The sequence below is a fragment of the Triturus cristatus genome, chromosome 11 (genome assembly GCF_964204655.1).
Source record: "Triturus cristatus chromosome 11, aTriCri1.1, whole genome shotgun sequence".
NCBI classification, from domain to species: Eukaryota; Metazoa; Chordata; class Amphibia; order Caudata; family Salamandridae; genus Triturus; species Triturus cristatus.
In genome coordinates, this window is record NC_140594.1 from 587,357,698 (window position 1) to 587,378,456 (window position 20,759).

General features: G+C 43.6%; 1 protein-coding gene across 2 annotated transcripts in view; it reads left to right on the forward strand.

Moving 5' to 3' along the window:
* The window catches only part of DOK2 (docking protein 2), a 167,909-nt gene that overhangs the window by 71,097 nt on the left and 76,053 nt on the right, over positions 1–20,759 (forward strand). For both annotated transcript variants that reach the window (XM_085633856.1, XM_085633857.1), the window contains exons 2-3: positions 13,448–13,729; positions 15,052–15,163. In XM_085633856.1, coding sequence (XP_085489982.1) covers positions 13,448–13,729; positions 15,052–15,163 — 394 coding nt within the window. The remainder of the gene's footprint in view (positions 1–13,447; positions 13,730–15,051; positions 15,164–20,759) is intronic.

Below are 20,759 nucleotides of genomic sequence, written 5' to 3' on the forward strand. Positions count from 1 at the left end.
ATCATCGCTCCAAAGATATCTCCAATCACGGCTCCTGCACTCGCAGCTCTCTTTACTCTCGAATGCTGTCCATCCTCCAAAAGCTCCAAATCCTCTGCATGGTAAATCTTCAGGAAGATAATTCCCAAATAGCATGTACCATACCAATTCGCAGGCAACCTGACATAGGCATTCTTTCCACACACATAATACACAGTTGGAATCACTTGCACAGAGCCTTGCAGAAAGTTCTTAGCAGAATCTTCCATGGTAAAGACATGATCACACGTACTCTGTCCTACTGGAACCTTTTCATAATAGGTCTGATAACGTCTCACACACAACTTCCCTCTCTGCTCCTTGTCCAATGCTATAGGACCATAACTCCCTTTGGCTCTGTGTAACCTTTCTTCATCCGTCCAATCTACTGGACTGTCTCCTGTATCTCGGGTCTGTGTTAATTTTCTATATCAATCTTCTACCTGATCTACGAATTTCTTCTCTACATCTGACAATGAACAGGTCAAGTTATGCCGATGAGCATAAGCTGTATCCAGTTCCAAAGACGGTATGAATTACTTCCGAAGCCTGTCTTCTGACTTATAATAATCATACTTATTCAAATGCTTGTAAGCTTGAACTTCAGGAAGTGCTGCATCGTAATTGGAAAAGAAATACTCAAACTGACCTCTCTCATAGAAGATACTAAGCAACAAACTACATGAAATTCCATACGTCAGTGGAAGATGGTATCTAATGCTCTCGTCCACTGAGGCAGGTAACTGCATGCACACGTAACAGTCTTTCGCATCCATTGCATCCACGTACTCATATAGCAGCTTCGCATACGCATTAAGCTTAAAATCACCTCTAGACAAATCTATGTGAAATCTACGACTCTCTTCGATTAGTAAAGCTCTTTCAGCTCCTATAGTGACCTCCTTTTGGCTAGAAGTGGTAGGTGTAGGTGTTCCCTGTACCTCCGCTCCCTGCTCATGTGGAACAATATATGAGACTACAACTATGATGATTATAGAGACTATCACTCTACCTACAAGTGTATCTACTACTAATTTGGATCTACGATGAGTATTTCCAGCATCCATGGTCTCGCAAAGTTCTTGGTTTTAGCAGCAAACAATTAAGAGCCTCCAGATGTTGCTTACTAACCGGTTGAACAATATAAGAAGCTAGAAATCCCCTTGCAATTTCAGTTCCTTATTTACACAGCCCACGAAAAGACTTCTCTAGCCCTCTTTCGTCTTCTCTGCGGAAAGTCCTTACTTTTATTCTTCTTCCTCTCGGGCCTAGGTTATCTTCTTTATAGACTTATATTTACAACAAAGTTCACTCTCAGTCCAAAATAAGATCAGCTCCCAGAATCTCTAAAACATGCTGCAAAAGTTCGAGACAAAGCCACACTAATTCCTGAGGTGGTGGCACATAACCAAATGTTGGAAAAACCAGCCTCTCCAGGATTAGATCACAAATTCTGCTTAGACGTGGGGGATTCAGAATAGTGAGAGTCAGTATTCCTTAAATCTCCACTCCTGGGACCAACAGCAACACGTCAACTTTCAGGTTGGGAAACTTGCTGACCAACGTCAAGGACCTCAGCCTCCCCGAACTCACCACTCTTGGCATCAGTCACAACGTATGTCCACTCCGGTGAGGCGTATCTTTGTCACAACACTCTTGTTCTCCTGGATCTTCTCAGACTACCTCGGGTTTGCTCTTCGTCACTCTGTTCCGATTCAGACGTTTCAGAAACTGGGGCAAGATCTCTTTCCGGTGCCAACCTCAGGTTCAGCCGGCTCTGACTCGTGGGCCAGACCTCTTCGGCTCTCGTGGCACTTCTGCTCACCCTCTGGGTACCCTGTGCACTACTTCCTTCTTCGGCTGAATTTGACTCTACTCCACCCACAGCAATGCTTTCTCCGTCCAAATCAAATTCGGGGCTTTGATTGACACAACCCCTTTGAGCTCGATCCAGTGCACAACCAACTGCGTCAGCAACCCTCACAGCTTGACGTGCCCTCTCAGATGGCCCTGCCACCTCTGCTGGATTTTCATTCACAAGAGGGGATGTTTCTTCCAAGGGTGCTGGGCCTCTGCGGGTATGGGAGGCATGCACCCAGTTCGGCAACCCTCCACACTTCACTGCTGTGTTTGTGACCAGTATTACCTGGTACGGGCCATGCCAGCGAACATCCAGGCAACTCTTCCTCACGTGTTTGTGAACAAGCACCCAATCTCCCGGACACAGGTCGTGGCACAGGTCACTTGAGGCCGGAACAGTTGCTGCTTGCACCTGCTGAGACACAGAACGGACTACATGAGCTAGTCCCTTGCAGTAATCGAGAATCAAGTCATCAGTGATGCTAATTAGAGCAGTAGCAGGTATTGCTGGCAGTCTCATTGCCCTCCCCATCAGAATCTCGTGGGGTGATAACCCAGTTCTCCTGTCTGGAACACTACGAAGACTCATAGGGACCAAGGGCAGTGGATCAGGCCATTTCAGAGATGTCGAAGTGCACACTTTTGCCATCCGTGCTTTCAAAGTTCCATTAACCTGCTCCACAATCCCAGAAGCCTCTGGTCGGTAGCTGCAATGTAACCTCTGATCCACATTCAACGCGGCACAAAGCAATTTCATGATCTCACTGTGGAAATGTGTCCCTCTATCCGACTCCAAAGAGGTGGGAAAACCGAACCTCGGGATGAGCTCCCTCAACAATAGCTTAGCTACAGTGAGTGTGTCACATCTACGTGTTGGGTAAGCCTCTACCCACCTTGAGAAAACACATACCACAACTAGAATGTACCTCAACCCATTACATTTTGGCATCTTGATAAAGTCCAACTGCATTCTATTGAAAGGCCCTCCTGACCTCCCAATGTGACTCAGAGTTATGGCAGTCTGCTTTCCTGCATTCATCTGTTGACACGTAACACACCTCTGGCATACAGCTTCAGCAACTGCACGAAACTTCAGATTGTACCATGTCTGTCTAAACACTCGCACCATTGCGTCCCTGCCAAGATGTACTGCACCATGTATCAACCTTGCCATTGGGCTCAACAAACTTTCTGGCAACAGAGCTCGACCATCACTCGAGACCCACACATCCACATCTCCTTTCTCAAATCCTGATCTTATCCAACCATCTCGTTATTGGTCAGTAACCTCATCCTGCAAGCGTTTTAAATCCTCCCAAGTGTCTGCCATGGCTAACATCATGCTGAGCTCGGTTATTTCTTGGCTTTCTCCAGTGTAATCTCCTGTAAATATGCATCCTTGTTCTGCACAGAAACGGGCAACCTCATCTGCATAGTTATTACCCAATGAAACAAAATCAGTCCCTCTCCCATGAGCAGAACATTTGACAACCGCAATTTCCTTGGGACACTGTAATGCTTTCAACAATTGTCTCACATATTCCCCATTACTGATGGGCGAGCCTGAAGATGTCATGAAACCTCTCTGTGAACATAGCTGCCGAACCACACCAAACCTGTACTGACTGTCAGTGTAGATCGTTATCCGAATCTGATTAGTAGCCAAACAGGCACGGGTCAAAGCAATGATTTCAGCTACCTGAGAGGGGTGTACTCCCTCTAAACAAGCAGCTTCAACAACTCCAGTGATGGTACATACAGCAAACGCTGCTCTTAATCGACCAACATTGTCCATTAGGCATAAACCATCCACAAAGAAAATTTCATCAGGATCAGGGAGTGGTTCATCAACAATGTCTGGTCTTGGTTTGGTGCACAGTTCAGTCACATTAAGACAGTCATGGTCCTCACAATCTTCACCATCTGCATTTGGAATGGGCATCAATGTCGCAGGATTCAAAACAGAACACCTCTTCAAAGTCACATTCTCTGACGCAAGTATAACTTGCTCATAGCGTGTTAATCGATTGTTCGTGAGGTGCTGTGTTTTGGTCCTCGTCATCAACAGTTCAACAGAGTGTGGCACATGAACTGTAAGTGAATGTCCCATGACCATACTCTCACACCTTTCAATGCTGACACCTGTTGCAGCAACGGATTTGAGTCATCCGGGCAACGCAGAAGCCACTGGATCTAAAGTAGCTGAAAAGTAGGCAACTGGTCTACGGACACCTCCATGATTCTGAGTCAAAACTGACAATGCGCAACTTTCTCTCTGGCAACAGAACAACGTGAAAGCCTTGTTGTAATCAGGCATTCCCAAAGCTGGAGCGCGACACATGGCCTCTCTCAGCCTTAAAAACGACGTGAAGCAGTCGTTGTCCCATGGTACCGGATCACTCACATCTTTGTGCGTCAACCGCTGTAAAGGCTTCGCCTCAAACGAGAAGTTGGGAATCCATTGGCGACAATAGCCAACCATCCCCAAGAACATTCTCACTTCTCTCTGTGTGATAGGCACAGGCATGTTCATAAGTGCCTCAATGCGATCTGGTGACACCTTCTTCTTGCCCTTCTCAATTCTGTGACCCAAATACTGCACTTCACTCAAACAGTATTGCAATTTGTTTGGGGACACCTTGTGTCCATGCTCTGCCAAATGGTTCAGTAAAGCAATGGTATCAATCCTGCAAGCGTCTTCTGTTTCTGAGGCAATGAGCAAGTCATCGATGTATTGCATCAGAACGAAGTTCTGTGGCAACACAAGACTCTCAAGTTTCTTCTTCAGGATCTGATTAAAGATCGATGGACTCTCTGTGTACCCCTGAGGGATACGACACCACGTTAACACACGATTTTCCAGCCGGAAGGCAAAAAGAAATTGGCTTTCCTCATGGAGTGGAATCGAGAAGAATGCTTGACACAGATCAATCACTGTAAACCACTCAGCTTCACATGGAATCTGAAACAGAATCACAGATGGATTCGGTACCACTGGACAGCATGGAACAACTATTGTGTTGACCTTTCGCAGGTCCTGCACGATCCTGAATTTCCCACTCGGTTTCTGTAATCCCATGATAGGTGAATTACATGGGCTACCAATGATCTCCTTCAGAATTCCCTGCTTAATCATGAACTCGATTACAGGTTTGATCCCTGCAATAGTCTCGGGTGACAAATTGTACTGGGGCGTCCTAGGAAATTCTACGTTCTGCTTGACCTGAATATGCACTGGCTCTACACCTTTGATCAACCCAATCTCTTCTCCGCTGAAGTCCCACACCTCGTGTAACACAGAATCTCTCAAGTCAAGAGGAAGTTCCTCCACTGTCGGCGCTGGGTACATTTCTATACACAAGTGCTGATTGGTAACTTTAAAGGTTGCATCATCATCTTTTGTCTGTACTTCAACTCCCTTAGGTGTGCAATAGATGGTACAATTTAACTTGCACACAGATCTCTATCTGGCAAACTGGACTCGAGTCACACACCACGAACTGGTGTCGATCTCAGAAAGTTCTTATTCTCACAGGAATTGGCTCTGTCAGTGGACTGGTCGTTTTCTTATTCGCTACTCCAACAACTTGGATCTATTGTCCCGAGAGTGGTAGGTTAGGGACTACTGCGGATCTCACAGTAGACCGGGTAGCACCAGTGTCAACCAAAAAGGTGGTAGGGTGACCATCAACATCTGCTTCCACAAATGGTCCCCTCTGGTCTACCTCTAAGACTGCTCCAAGTGTGCAGTCTTCCTCCACTCTCAGGCACCGTCATGCCAACAGGTCTGGGCTGTACTCATCATACCCTTCGAACAAAGGCATCTGTTGGTAAGTCCGAGTTCCCTGCTGAACCTGCTGAAACCTGGGTGGCTGGGGAACTTGTACCTGCGGACTGAACGTCCCCCCTTTCATCGACCTTGGTCTAGTCACTGTAGGGACTGCTTCAGGTACAGGCACCTGAACTATCTCTAATTCCTGCTGCACTTGGTTAATCGGGTTCAAAGGACACTTGCGCTACCAATGTCCAATCTCGTGACAAAGATGACACACAGTGGTCTTCTTCAATGTCGCCACATCCACTCCTGTCTTGGGATCAACTGACTTTGGTCTTCCCTGACCTTGGACATTCTGGTTTCCTGCTTGGTTATTTCCCTGTCTCCTTCCTAACGTCCCTCCGCTAGGCTGAACTTGGGCCGTTTGCATCTGAACAAGCATCAATTTGTCTTTCAACTACCTGTGCTTCGAATCTACCTCATCACTGCAGTATCTGGCATACCGCAAGATCTCATCCACCGGCTTGTTCTGCCAACAGATCAGATGTTGCTGTAACATGAGACTAACTTCTGGCCTCAAACCCAACACAAACTTTGAAACAAACTGTCCTGTCTTTTGAATCTAAGGCGTCTAATCCACTGTACTGTTTGTAAGCCTGCAAAAGGCGTTCATAGTACTTGTACACCGTTTCTTTTGGTTCCTTGACTGTCCGATCTATCTTAACCCAATCAATATCTTGAGGCGAGATTTTTGATTTTAACCATGTGATCACTTGCTCAAACTTTCTCATAACTATGGGTGACGGTCCATTTGTAACAGCATCTCCTTCTGGCTCCGTAGTTGGCCATTCGACAGCAATCTTACATGCAGACCATAAGTCCCCTGGAGCCAGGATGTCAAACAACGTGTTCAAATCAATCCACAACACTTTTGAAATCTTGACAAAGCAATCAACCTGCTTGTACCATTCTACAGGTTTCTCCCTCAGCCAAGGAAAATCGTTCGTAAATGCAGCCAAATCACCCCCACTCCAAGGCACATGCACATACCCTCAATTTTGTACCTCTCGTAAAGGGAAATTCCCTATGCCTATTGTTCCTCCACCTGGAGGTGGCGTCTCTCCTACTGTCCTTTTGGAACTCTTCTTTTTGGACCATCTTTCCTCCCATTTATCAAGCATGATCCATGCATGCATCGCTATAATCAAATCTCTGATGTGTGTTCTCAGCCCTATGACCCTTTTCTCTTCCAGTTCTTGGTCACCATACTGCAACCTATGGTTTCCCTGCAATGCCTTTGTTTTGGACAAATCCACCTCATACTTCTTGGCCAACTCTGTCATTTTCTCATGTGCTGTTCTTGCCTTGCGAGTCACATCCTTTGCTACAAAAAGTAACTCATCTTGTTCATAAGTGTCTATCCTTTCAAGAGGCAAATTTCCATTTATTGTTTTGTCTACTTCTGCTTTCAATCTCACAACATCTAACATCCTCGCTTTCATGGCGGCTTTCAATATTTCTCGACAAGCTGCACCATTCCGCTCGTCGTACTCGCAGCTCTGTTCTCGAGATCTACTTTCTTCTGTTATGTTCCTAGAGACTGGTCGGTTTCCTGAATTATCTTGCTCATCATTCCCTACAGTTCTCTCACTCTGATTCCTCGCAGGCGGTACCCACATTCTCAGATCTGATCTTGACTGGGCCAAAGACCTTGGTCTTATGGGTCTCACATCCACCTGTCCCCTCGAGGAGTCTGCGGTGGCTGGCAATGGCGTACCACATTCTATAGGTCTCGGAGCCTGTTCCATCTCGCTCACTGTCCCATTTCCCTCTATGACACTCCTTGATCCAGCAGCTGACTGTGCTAGACAACCAACTCTCTCTTGGTCTGGGTTATAAACTGAAACAATGGGTCCAATGGTAACCAGTACTTTTAAAGCATCCGGTAACATCACAACTCTCGCAGCTTCGGTGCTTGCTACAGACTGAATTCTCATGTCCTCCGTTTCTGTCGAGATTTTCCCTACTACTCTCACATCTGACTGAGTCTGCAGTCCACTAGTCCATTCCGCTGGAGCTGACTTTCCTTCGTAGGAAACTGGATTGAACGGAGGCGGTCTTTCAGACAACAACCTCTCTACCAAGCTGTCATCCGTATCACTATCATCCTCATCTACGCTCTTTGCCTTCGCACTGTCTGTTTTCTCTAGTAGTGGGTACAATCTATCCCCCTCGATTGTTTCCACTCTCCACTTCTTCTCTAGTGCATCCCACCTCGCATCTTGGAATTCCCTAATCAACTTCTTCACTCATTCTTGACTTCTATCTCTTTTCCTGCTGTACGCTGCTCTTATCCATGCATGTGGTGCCTCAAACTGAGTTGGTCTAGGCAAAGGTTGCAAAGAAGACATCACAGATTTCAACTGATACAACATATCCAACCTGAAAGCACCATATCGTGGGAAAATCAGTTCTCCCTCACCATGAGTCATTTTATGCCAATTTTCAAGCCAAATTATAGTATGCTATCCCACATTCTTTGCCATATAATGCGCTGGAGTATCCTTGGAAGGGCTTCTTCTCCCCCTCGAGTAACCACATGTTTGTCACCTCTACACAATTCACGGAAAACCTTAAAACATTTCATGATGAACGAATTTTTGATCGCTCACAATGTTTTCACTCATTTCCTGATGTCATTCCACCAATAGCAGCGCGACACCTTCTGACGTCACACTTCCTCCGCTCACAGCAGTTCCCCTCCTTCACAATTCGCTTCTCACTCTTGCATTCATCCCATTCACACTCTGAAGTAATTATCTGTCCACGAAACGACCGGACAATCACTTCTCTGACTGCCTCCGACAGTCTCTCGAAATTGTTGACCTCAACCTGGCAACTGTCTGTCCGCAAACGACCGGACAATCTCCTCGACTGCTAGGTTTCAAACGCTCCGAGTTCCACATGCAACAACCCACGACCGGCGTCGGTTACTCACGCACTCACACATTCGCTCCCCCTATCTCGGTCTGGGTAATCGATGACGTCTCACGATTCCCTTTCAATGGTCAGCAAAATCTACCTTGGGTGTCTTTTACACCACAACTTCTCAGACTACTCGTCGAGTCTAAGAATCCCCGGGCTGCGCGCGCTCACAGCCTGATCTCAGAATCACTCAACTCTCATTCAAACTCCGCAAGACATCACACAATCAAATCAACACCGCAATCTACAAAACACATCACCCTATTCATACTCACTCTATCCCGAACTGCTGCTTTCCGCTGCACCGCTACTCTCCGTCAGTCTCCATCAGCTGCCGTTGTCTGCCGCTCACCATCAAATGGGCCACCCTATCTCGAATTCTATGGACCTCCTAAATCTCTTATCCTGATCTAGATCTCCCCTCACTATCAGAGATAACCATCCTACTCTGCTACCAACTGATGAAACCGGATTCTTATCTATCTTACCATCACCAAGAATCCTCTCAGGTCGCCAGGATCTTTTTATCTGCTAAATAGTGTAGAGGGGAGGAAATCCAACATTAACACATAATCAAAGAAAACAGAATTTGAACTCTAAAGAACCACTGACTCCGAATCTAATTTCTTAAGCTTAAGGGTTTATTACAAAGCCAAAAATAACTGCACATACAAGCACCTCAGGACGAGGTTAAGAAAATAAATGGGCACTAATACAAAAAATATCCTACGCAGGAGTCTCATCCGACTCAGAATAAGAAGAGTAGTCAGCTCCAGTAACATCAGGCAAGCGATAATCACTCCAATCTCCACATTAGAAGTCATTAACCTAAAAGGAAATCAGTTAGTCTATCCCTACTCTATCTCTAAGGTGACATCCCTACTTAGCATTTTCCCTCGCAGGCAAGAGAATAAAAGGTGTCAGAAGTGAAGACTTCCTTAGAAGCACATTCACTTAGTCAGAGCTCGTTCTAAGATGCTCCCCATCTAAACCTCAACTGCTCAACCCACGGGGCACTGTCCCTAATTCAAAATCCCAAAAACGTAGAACACGAGCACACCTTTTCAGCCAGGTCTTCTCCCAGTGATTTTCCACTGAAACTTCTCTCTCATCCAATGACGGTTTACTCGTCCTTGGGTCCCAGGCACCTTCTCCGCTGAAAGTATCATCCCTACATTCCAGTATACTCCCATATTGGCTTCTTATACCATCCTAACTCCTAGAACAAAGGGTTAGTCTCTCTAACGAGCTAAATGTCCTTGCACTTGCAACAGAAACATGGAAACAAGAAACTTTCCACTTCTCTGAGATTTTCTAACGTCCTAAAACCCAAAGCCTTACCAAGGGAATCATTTTGGGCCTACAATATTTAGCTAACATAAGAAATGAACAGGCCTTTCTCTTAAACATATATGCGATCAGGCCTTTACACAATTTAAACACACACTTCTAGGATTACTATAAGCATTAATTTCATTACATTTCATATATGAATAAGCAAACTACACGTGCAGACTTTAATATGGTGCACGTTTAAACCTAAGGCATCACCTTACACGAAAACCAATCATTATGCATTGACCAAAATACATTTGCAATTTACTACGACATTGCTCTTCATAAATGGCATGGTTACATGTCTAATCACACTATTATAAGCGGATTTGAGTAATACATTTCTAAGTCACACATTAGTATGAGTCCTTTAACATATGTGGGTACATGGCGCTCTATCACTATCACCCACCAGACTAATAAATGTATATAATAAAGACTTGTGATACAGCTAGGACATGCATCTTAGATCAGGTGCTCAGCTGTTTGATTTTGTCTAAAGTGAGCCATGGCTTTGCCAGCTAAATGCTGCTGCTGATTAATATAGATTTTTAATTCCATAACATTTTGCTTAGTTGAAAGGGACTAGTTGATTAGGAGTTGGTGTATGCTGACAAGGTTGTCTCCCTTCTCAGTGGCGCTATTTTTGGACTTTTCCTTTTTTGCTCGATCAAGTTTAGTTTGTCTTGAAACGCCTCTCACCCTTTTGTTCAACTGTCTATTGAGGCATTTTTCTAAGAATCGGTTCAGTGTAAGTGAGTATGCTGAGATGGTGTATGTGGGGGGGGTCAAGTGTACCGTAAGACTTGGAAAGGGCACAGACAGTGATGAAGCCAAACAAAATGTGCACGCTATAACGACCCAAATCCCATTAATGCTACTTCATTAAAACAAAAGTAAAAAAGAGCAGGTAACAGGGCCAATACATATTTTGGGTTATAATTTTTGCATCATTGTAGTTATATTCTGGACCCCTGAATTTATGTGGCAGGGGAGAACAAATTATGCAGCAGGGTTGACTAATATTGACGTAACGGGGCAGATATTGTGATAGTATTTCTTCCTTATTGAGTAATTTTACACAGTTTAAAACCGTCTGGCCAAAGGGGTCACCTCATTAGTACCAGTTTAGCTCCCAAATACAGCAATAAGCAATTAAAAGATTGGCAGTCAACATATGACCATCAATCATTCAGCCTTCCACTGCGCAGCAACATGTGTAGCTGCCTTTTTCATAGCTTTTGATCCATATGAGCAAGAAACATTGTTTTGTTAAAATCTGCAGCTTATGCAGCAGATGTGGCAAATCCATAATTATGCAGAAAATGCCCCGGCCATAAAATTGCATAATTCCAGTAGCCCTGGTTATATTTGCTGAAGAGTCGTAGTGGGATTAGGAGTCGGACAAGAGGGTGTGAACCCCGAATGATGTCTGCTGCTCGCGTCTCACATCTTCTGACCATCCAAGCCCCCATTGGAGCCCCAATAAATCAAGAGACATCACCCTCAACTCCTTCCTGCACTTGCAACCCCCATCAGATAGGATGAAGAACTGCCTGCTCATGGTAGCCAACACTCCATGATATTTGAGAATCAGGCCCAAATATAGTTAGCATATATTGACATGCTGGTAACATTACCCATCGAAGAGAGCATCTTCATGCTGCTACGTATATTTTTTCCCTGGTACTCAAGACATGCCCAGTTTAAACATGGCATGATTTCTGAGATCTGGACCCTGAAGCAAAACGATGAATCCTCATTTTTTGCCTTAAAAACTCTGAAGACATTTTGTTGATCATGCATGGGTTCGAAAGTCTCAAGATGTGGATATATTTTAATTTACTCCTGTTACATGTATATGGCTTTTCCACAATTACGTTTTGGATACTAAAAGCCACTCTTTCTGCCACATTAAAACCTGTGCCAAACTTTGAGCTACAGCAGATAATCCATGAATTGTTAATGGAACCCTAAGAAGTGAGGTTAAGCCAGCATTATTAGAAATACGCCTTATTAAATGGTTACACCAATATCCTGATTTTTACATTCAATCTCCAAACAGGCGATATAAAGGTTGAAAGAGAATTTTTTTTTTTAAAAGGTGCTATCCAACCTGATCCTGGGCCTACATATATCCATTTCTCAAGCTTGACTGCTTTTTTCCAAAACAAGTATGAAACAGTGCTCTGACTCAGCAAGTCTCACCATCTCTTGGTACTTGGTCTAATATTGAGCGTTCTCATAAACCCGCCTCACCAAAATAGTTATGAGGGTATTGGGTCAAAATATAACCAAAACATCATCTGGCAAATATATTGTGTCCTAAATTAATAGAAACTCTGCACTCAATGGAACGAGACATGTTTTGACGATTCATATAAAGTGAGCACTGGGAAAGCCAAGTTAAGACACAGTCTCTGCTGCAGTTTTGGGCTGGCCAGTGCTTAATTTGTACAAGGAAAAAGTGATAGGGCCCTCTTCAGGAGGACACCGTCTGTTGCCCCAGCCATCTCTACCAATGAGAGTGCCAACAAAATAACTAACCATCACACTCTTAAAAGTGTGACAATTTATAATATTCCAGCCCCCAAAGCTATAAGAAGGACTATGGAGGCAGGTTGGTATTAATGAAAATTGAATGAATAAGCAGCTTTTGTTGTGCTCATACCTAAATTAGGCAGACAGTGTCACCATGTGGCAAAGTGTCATAAGCGCCGGTGCTGGCAATTAAGTGCCGGTGCCGAGCACCGGAAACCACCGGCTCAAATTAGGCACTGGGGCTGACTGGTATCTTAAGTACTTGTAGAGCTGCAACAAAGCTATTTTCACACCTTAGCAAGTGGTAAATGGTTGCTTATCACAGGAACTTTTGAGGTTTGGGCTGCTTTTGCCTGAAAATGTACAGCATCTGAAGGCACATCTAAAATGAACGACAGAACATTATGCCACAGCATGCATACATTAACACAATTATAACATAACAGGGCACACCACAACTAATCAATCATAGCAGAAGTCAACCCACAAAGGCAATACAATACAACAAATTCACACCGCAATAATACAGCACAAATACACAGCAACACAAAAACCAACAGAGAACATAATCACTTCAACAAAATACCACACAACAAATATCCGCAAACGTTATTGTCACACATCACCACCTCCAGAATCCTGTTTTCATAATACAGCAGTGAAAGTTTTTTGGAGCAAGCACTGCCTTATTTTACCACCAGAAAAATGAAATAGTACCAGTAAAACATATTGTGTGATCAAGACCGAAATGTCTGTCAAATGTTATTTTTACATATAACCAATTATAAGCTTGTCAGTTTAGTGATCTTGTGCACATGGTCTCGTGTGGAGATTACCTTTTTTGTCTCCTGAAAGATATCTCTATCAGTTCATTGTGCCACTTCTGGTCTCCCTTAACATCTCATTCAACTATTTTTCTTCATCTTCCTTCAGAAATGGAAGAAAGTCTGGGCCCTCCTGTATGGAAACAGTGTCTGCTCGATTGCCCGCCTGGAGCTTGTCGAGGGCTCCAATCCACCTGAGAAGAAGAAGTCGGAGAACAAGAAGGTGATCAGGCTTAGTGACTGTGTGCGGGTGTCCGAAGCCAACGCTGAGAGCAGCCCCCGGGGCACCAGCGCTTTCCTGCTGGAGACCACGGACCGGATGTACCTGCTGGCGGCAGAGAGCACTGAGCAGGCGGCCTGGACTGGTCAGCTGTGCGAACTGGCCTTCAAGGTGGGTGCCTGGAGCCTAGGAATACAATGTTGGCAATAAGCAAGTGTTATATGTAACATGGATAGGAAAAGGCCATATAAATACTTATACACTACTACAGCTCTTGGGCCTTGCAATGCGTAAGAATGTGCCATATAATTACTTATACAATACCTCAGTTTCTTGGGCTTTACAATGGGTAGGAACGTGCAATATAACTACTTCTACAGTACTACAGTTCTGTGGGCCTTGCAATGGTTAGGAAAGTGCCATATAACTACGTATACAATACTACAGCTTGTTGGGCCTTACAGTGGGTAGGAACGTACTATATAACTACTTATACACTACTACAGCTCTTTGGGCCTTGCAATGCGTAGGAATGTGCCATATAACTACTTATACAATACCTCAGTTTGTTGGGCCTTACAATGGGTAGGAATGTGCAATATAACTACTTATACAGTACTACAGTTCTGTGGGCCTTGCAATGGGTAGGAAAGTGCCATATAACTACTTATACAATACTACAGCTCTTTGGGCCTTGCAATGGGTAGGAACGTGCTATATAACTACTTTTACAGTACTACAGCTCTTTGGGCCTTGCAATTGGTAGGAAAGTGCCATATAACTACTTATACAGTGCTACAGCTTATTGGACCTTGCAGTGGGTACGAACGTGCTACATAACTACTTCTACAGTACTACAGCTCTTTGGGCCTTGCAATGGGTACGAACGTGCTATATAACTACTGATACAGTACTAATGCTCCTTTGACCTTGCACTGGGTAGGAGCGTGCTATATAACTACTTATACAGTACTACAGCTCTTTAGGCCTTGCAATGCGTAGGAAAGTGCCATATAACTACTTACACAATGCTACAACTCTTTGGGCCTTTCAATGGATAGGAAAGTGCCATATAACTACTTCTACAGTGCTACAGCTTATTGGGCCATGCAATGGGTACGAATGTGCTGTATAACTACTGATACAGTACTAATGCTCTTCTGACCTTGCACTGGGTAGGAACGTGCTATATAACTACTTATACAGTACTACAGCTCTATAGGCCTTGCAATGCATAGGAAAGTGCCATATAACTACTTATACAATGCTACAGCTCTTTGAGCCTTGCAAGAGGTAGGAACGTGCTATAAAAATACCCAAAACAAACAATACGATTTTGACTCTCATGAGTGGCAAGAAAGCGATGTATTAGTGCCAATGCAATACAGTAGTGTTTAGGACTTCAAAAGGATTAAGAAAGCACTATGTAAATAGCACTACAATACAAATGTAATGTATGTTGTATACTCACCTTTTGTTACCTGTGTGTGCAGATGGGGAAGGACCCGTTGACGAAGGACGCCTTGCAGAGGCCATCACATAAGCAGGCTGCAGCTGCCAGTGTAACTATGGAGGATAACTCACTCTACAACATGCCTGCGACAGGTAGGACTGAGGCTGGGAGGTGGCAAGCGGGGAGGTGGGGGGCAATAGAAATCAGAGAGTAACATGGAAGTGGGTGGATGGTGAAGCAGAGCTTAAATGTAAGTGACATCATGAAATCTACATGTAAAGACAATGGGCCCTTTCACATTAAGTGAGCACTGTGAGCGCTGAGTTAAGACACAGTATCTTTCTCAAGTTTGTGGTGACTGTTGTCTTAAATAGCTGAAAAGCTGCATCAGTGCTATTTTAGTTCCTTAGACAGTGGTACATGATTGGATATCACAGGAACCTTCAAGGCATGGGCTCCGTTTGACTGGAAATAGAGCATAACATGTCAAAATATCTAAAGTAAGGAACACGCCATGGTACAAAACTATACTGAAAGCAACGTAACACACAGAGCTAAAACATAGCATAGCTTATCACAACAAAATAATCAAAAGAGAACACAATCACAGTTCAACACAACAAAATCACATTGCAATAATGCAGCACAAGAAACAGCGCCACTAAACACAACATAACACAGCACCACTATAACAATATTCCACACAGCAAATGCGCACAAACATTCACATGTAGCCACCTCCAGAATCTTGTTTTCAAAACACTGTGGTGAAAGGTGTTTGGAGCAAGCACTGCCTTAATTTACCACCAAGGACATAAAATGGAGTTGGAAGTGTGGAGCTGGGACTGTTGCCTGTAGATGTCTTTGTAGCCCTTGGCTGGCAGAGGTAGACACAGTCCTTGGTATTGATGTCTAAAATGTAGTCAGTGCGTCGTAGATGGGGTCTGGCCAACAGAGATTCCGAGACGGATGGTTCAATGTTTAGTTTGTTATTGTGTTGTGATGGGTTTGTTAGATTTGGATTGCTGCACTTTGTCCTTCATTGCATCCAGAGACAGGGAGGGAGAGGACAGGCTTCTGTCACCTCACACACTGGGGTGAGGGAGGGCACAAGTGGGCATACATGAACCCGCATGATGTGCACTACCAATGTTATGTCCTGGAATGTTTGGGGTCTGAGGGATTATACTAAATAATAACGAGTCCATTTCTTCCTGCGACGCACAAAGACACACACACCTTGTCTGCAGGAAATGTACCTCGTTGCTGATGAGGTAGTGAAACTGGCCAAACAAGCATTTGCAATGCATTAGGTCTCGCATTTACGCGAGTTTGAGCTATTGACATTGCAAAGACCAATGACTTTTATTTTTGTTTTCATTTTTAAAACGTAAATAAAGGGCATTGTTATTTACAGTGCCTATAGCTTAAACTCATTGCAAATGTTGTTAACAGTGGTCCACTTATAAGGTCCCAAGGGCGATACCTATTGAATATGCCAATGCTTGTTCTGGACTGCAGTGACAGCAGGCACATCGATGTGCGCTGCTCACACTGCTCACTTCTCACTAGTGAAGAAGTTACGGCATGACGTCATGCCAGGTGAGCGTTGTAGGAGAAGGGCAATCCTTTAAAGAGAGTAATTTTCTCTGTGGATATCCCTTCTCCTGTTGAAACTCAGGAGCAGCAACATCGTTGCAGTGTCACCAGGGCTTTAAGTGGAAGCTTTTTAGGTCTCGCCTGACCCAGCGCATTCGCTGGTCTGGCGAGACTTTTTGTGAGGGCTTAAAAAAATGCTACCATGGCCAACCTAGAGCCACAGTGCATGTGCGCGGACGCGCGCCGCGCTTGATCGCGAACGCGATCATTTTCACTTTTGCGGCCGCTTTGATGTTTGATCGCGATCGCCAATGCTTGTTTTTTCTTTCTAATGAGCTTTCCCGCGCGCGCTTGTTACTTTTTTAGGTCGCGATAAATAATAGATGTGTCTGTTTTTTGTGTAACTCGTGCTTTCGTTGTGAGGAGTAGTGCTTGTTTTTGGTTCTTTCTTTGCAGGATTCCAACTTGTTTTGAGCTTCTTTCCCAGGCAGAATGTGCCTATTTTAAACTTACGGCTAGAAGCACTTTGAAGGTTCCGATCGATTAAACGAGCCCCTCAGAAAGAACAAATTGGCATGTTATCTGATAGTATTAATCGAAACATCGAGCATTTACTGTTAACAGTTCTGTAATTGACAACTGTCGCGGTGTCCTGTGCTCCAGTGCGCGCTCACTGTTCTCGGCCTCCAATCTAGTTTACAAGTAAAATCGGACACCTTTAATTGATGCACTTAGGTTCCGGAAGTGCAATGGCCGTTCTTCCTGCTCTCTAAATGCTTTTATAGTGCACAACGTTTCCTTTTATTTCCAACGGCGTGTTTTTCATGGCTGAACCATCCCTTAGACTGTAAGTAGCACCACTACATTTTTTAACTTGCCGACATTTAATTGTTTATAGGGAGTGCTGGAGAGTCGGAATTGTACTATTGGTTGGTAAAAATCCTTATTTGGTTTTTACTTGAGTGATTTTTCAACTGTACGTACAGTGTGTCTTCTATACACCTTAAACAGAAATGGGAACATGTGGAGTAGATCGTGACAATTTAGTGCTTGGTTGTATCTGGCACGTGTGACTGCACGTGTCCTTGGCGAATTATGTTTTTACCCTTTGTTACTTCTGTCCTTCTCGATTTAATAATTGGGCCAGTCTTAATTTAAAAAAGGAAAAAAAGTAGCCTGGGAAATTGCATGAATGCAATAGTTTGATGCAACATTGATTTTGCAACATGTTCCACGTAATCCTTTTAATGCTAATGCTTATGCTTTTTTACTCAAATACGCTACAAATGCTATCTGTGTTTTTAAGAGAGTGTGGTTTTATTGGCACATGTAGCTGCTTACTAACAGTTGCACAAAGCACATAGCCCTTCGAAAAATGTATCGTATATTCTGACATTTCTCAGCCACCATGATGTTTTCTAATATCCGTGGCTCTTCTTTCTCTGCATTCGCCTCAATCTGCCGAGGACTAAGAGTCTTAAAAATGAGAGAGATTAGATTATTGGTTTAGATACAAACTATCCATCTGTTGTGCCATATTTTTGCGATTCCCTCTGAATTGCAATCCCAATACGTCTCGTATATTTGTCTCATATATTTTGGTCCTTTAGGTATGTCAGGTAAGATTTGAACCTACTCTGTGACTTGCATTGATCATTCTGTTATGTATTTGTTTAAATCAGACACGTGGTTGACATGTTTGTAGGGACATCGCCTCCCCTCCTCAATATTAGTAAGAGTGTGTTTTCTAAAGGAATTGTGCTGATTCAGTTCACCCCTGATCTTAGAGGGTGTTTCGGGGTCATTGGTCTGTAGGCAGCGAGGCTAGAATTTGTAATGGTAGTCGATTTTTCTTTTTAATAAGATCGTATGGATTTGATTGATCACTTTGGTAATAAGTACCTCAAACAGGCCACCCTGGGTCAAGAAAGACAAGCATTCGCATAGCCAATAGGTCTCGCTTTTGGGACCTTATAAGTGTTTAGCCATGCAACAGTTGATGTTGTTTCACCAAGGATATTGTGCTGCATAACTAAATACTTATAAGGTCCCAAAAGCGAGACCTATTGGCTATGCCAATGCTTGTTTCAATATTATATACAAGCCATAGTTGCTGCTTATTTATCTTATGCAAGTAACAACCATTGACAAAGCCAATAGTCCTGACTTGTTGTAGGTATTATGCTACTTTCTGTATCATAAATCAGGATGTAATGACAGAAACAGCAAAACACAAGTCGGACGTCATACTATGCCAAGCACAAATTTTTAGCCTACGTGTTTTAAACCACACCCTTAAATACATTAGCCACGCCCCTTTGAGAGACCCCCAGTTTTTTCATCCCACTTAAAGCCCTGCCTACAGACATATCTTTAATAAGTTCAACAATGACAGACAAATGTTGCCTTACTTTACATGTTTGTATTTTCACCACCATTAGGTTACTTAATGGGCATCCAGAGATTAGAACAAAAAACATTCACTTTAACATGAGATTCCACCAGTGTAAATGGCATGTGGTAGACAGTCCCAACAGAAGAGCTCAATTATAAAAGTTCTTCTTCAGCTAATTTCCACTAAATGTTACTGCAAGCCTAACATCATTCACACTTGTAATAAAGTGCAGCACTCACTATACAATCAGCCCATCCTACTATATAGACATTAGGTTCCCAATAAAATAAAGCGCATAGAGAATAATGTCTTACAAACTACTAATCATTTGGTAAAACGTACACAGCCAAGATTTATAAATACGCAAAGAGTTAACTAAAAGCGGAATTTGCAGGGTTTACAACTGTTTGATAATGCTGGAAATACTAAACTACGTTTTCCAAAAATACCAGAACCTGATTTCCAATTATTATCCACAACAGTGGGTAATATTAGAAGGATGCAAGCGTTTATTTGCAGAAAGGTTAAGCAAAATTGCAGTGGTGGCTGGTGACATTTGAAAGTGGTGGGCGTAAAATAATAGTTGAACTACCCTGCGAGCGTAGCGAGCGAGCCCCAACAACCTCCGGGGGGGGAAATTTTGAAAAAAGAGTGGACAAATGGTGTATTTTCAAGCAAATTTGAGGAAGCAGGAAGGTTAATAAAGCAATTGTTAATTGCCTTGCTATTTCCCTGCCAAGCAGCATCACACCGCTGTACATCTCCCTTCCATGTTCATTGCCTTGCTATGACCCTTTCGAACACCAGCACAACCTTGTATGTCTCTCTTCTATGCTCTTTGCTTGCTAGGTCCCTATTAAACAAAAGAAAGGCCCTGCATATCTCTCTCTGTTCTGTTCATTGCCTTGCTATTTCCCTGGCAAGCGGCAGCACAGCCCTCTACATCTCTCTTCCCTTCTATGTTCATCTACATGCCGTCTGTGTTAGATGTTTACTGCCTATGTTTTCTACACCCTGAGCAGACTATTTGTTTCACAGGCAGATAACAATGCATCTATTAGTTTTAGGAAACACATGGAAGTTGTGTGGTATCATTTAGTCCTATGGAATTGTACGTCTTTGAGGTCAATCCTCCTTGGAAATTGCTATGTTATGTGAAATGCTGCAGGCAACAGAAAAATATTTTTTTCTGGCTTCGCTACATGAGCCGCACAAACACATGAGAGTTTGAGCACATACTGTACCTGCGAGCTAAAACACCAACATTAATAAAAGTCTAAATCCTAAGGCCCTAGTACTTCTGTTATGCACTTCTGTTCATTCAGTGCACAAACGAAGACCAGCATACCTTAACCGCTTCAGTGCCCATGACGAGATGGTCTCGTCATGGAGCGCGGTTGCGCTGTGCCCATGACGAGACTATCTCGTCATGAACCCCGCCCGCTGCTGCAACGCCCGGCACAGGGCGGGGAAAGGGCGTGGCACTGCTTAAATCAAGGCTTGTGATTTATACAATGTTTTCTAAACATAGCAAAAGTGGGCACACATGTGATTCTCGGGCATCAAGCTAGATTTCAGTGTTCCAATTCAATTATGCTGATGGTCCCTCTGTCGGCAGCAAATGGTGGTGAATGTACAAGTAGCTGCATTGACTGAAATGAGGAGTAAATATCTTCCAATTATGGAAACTCCATGTTTCAGAAAGAGTGACATTCAAGAGCTCAGTCACTGGCAATGACCCTTAAATTGAGAAC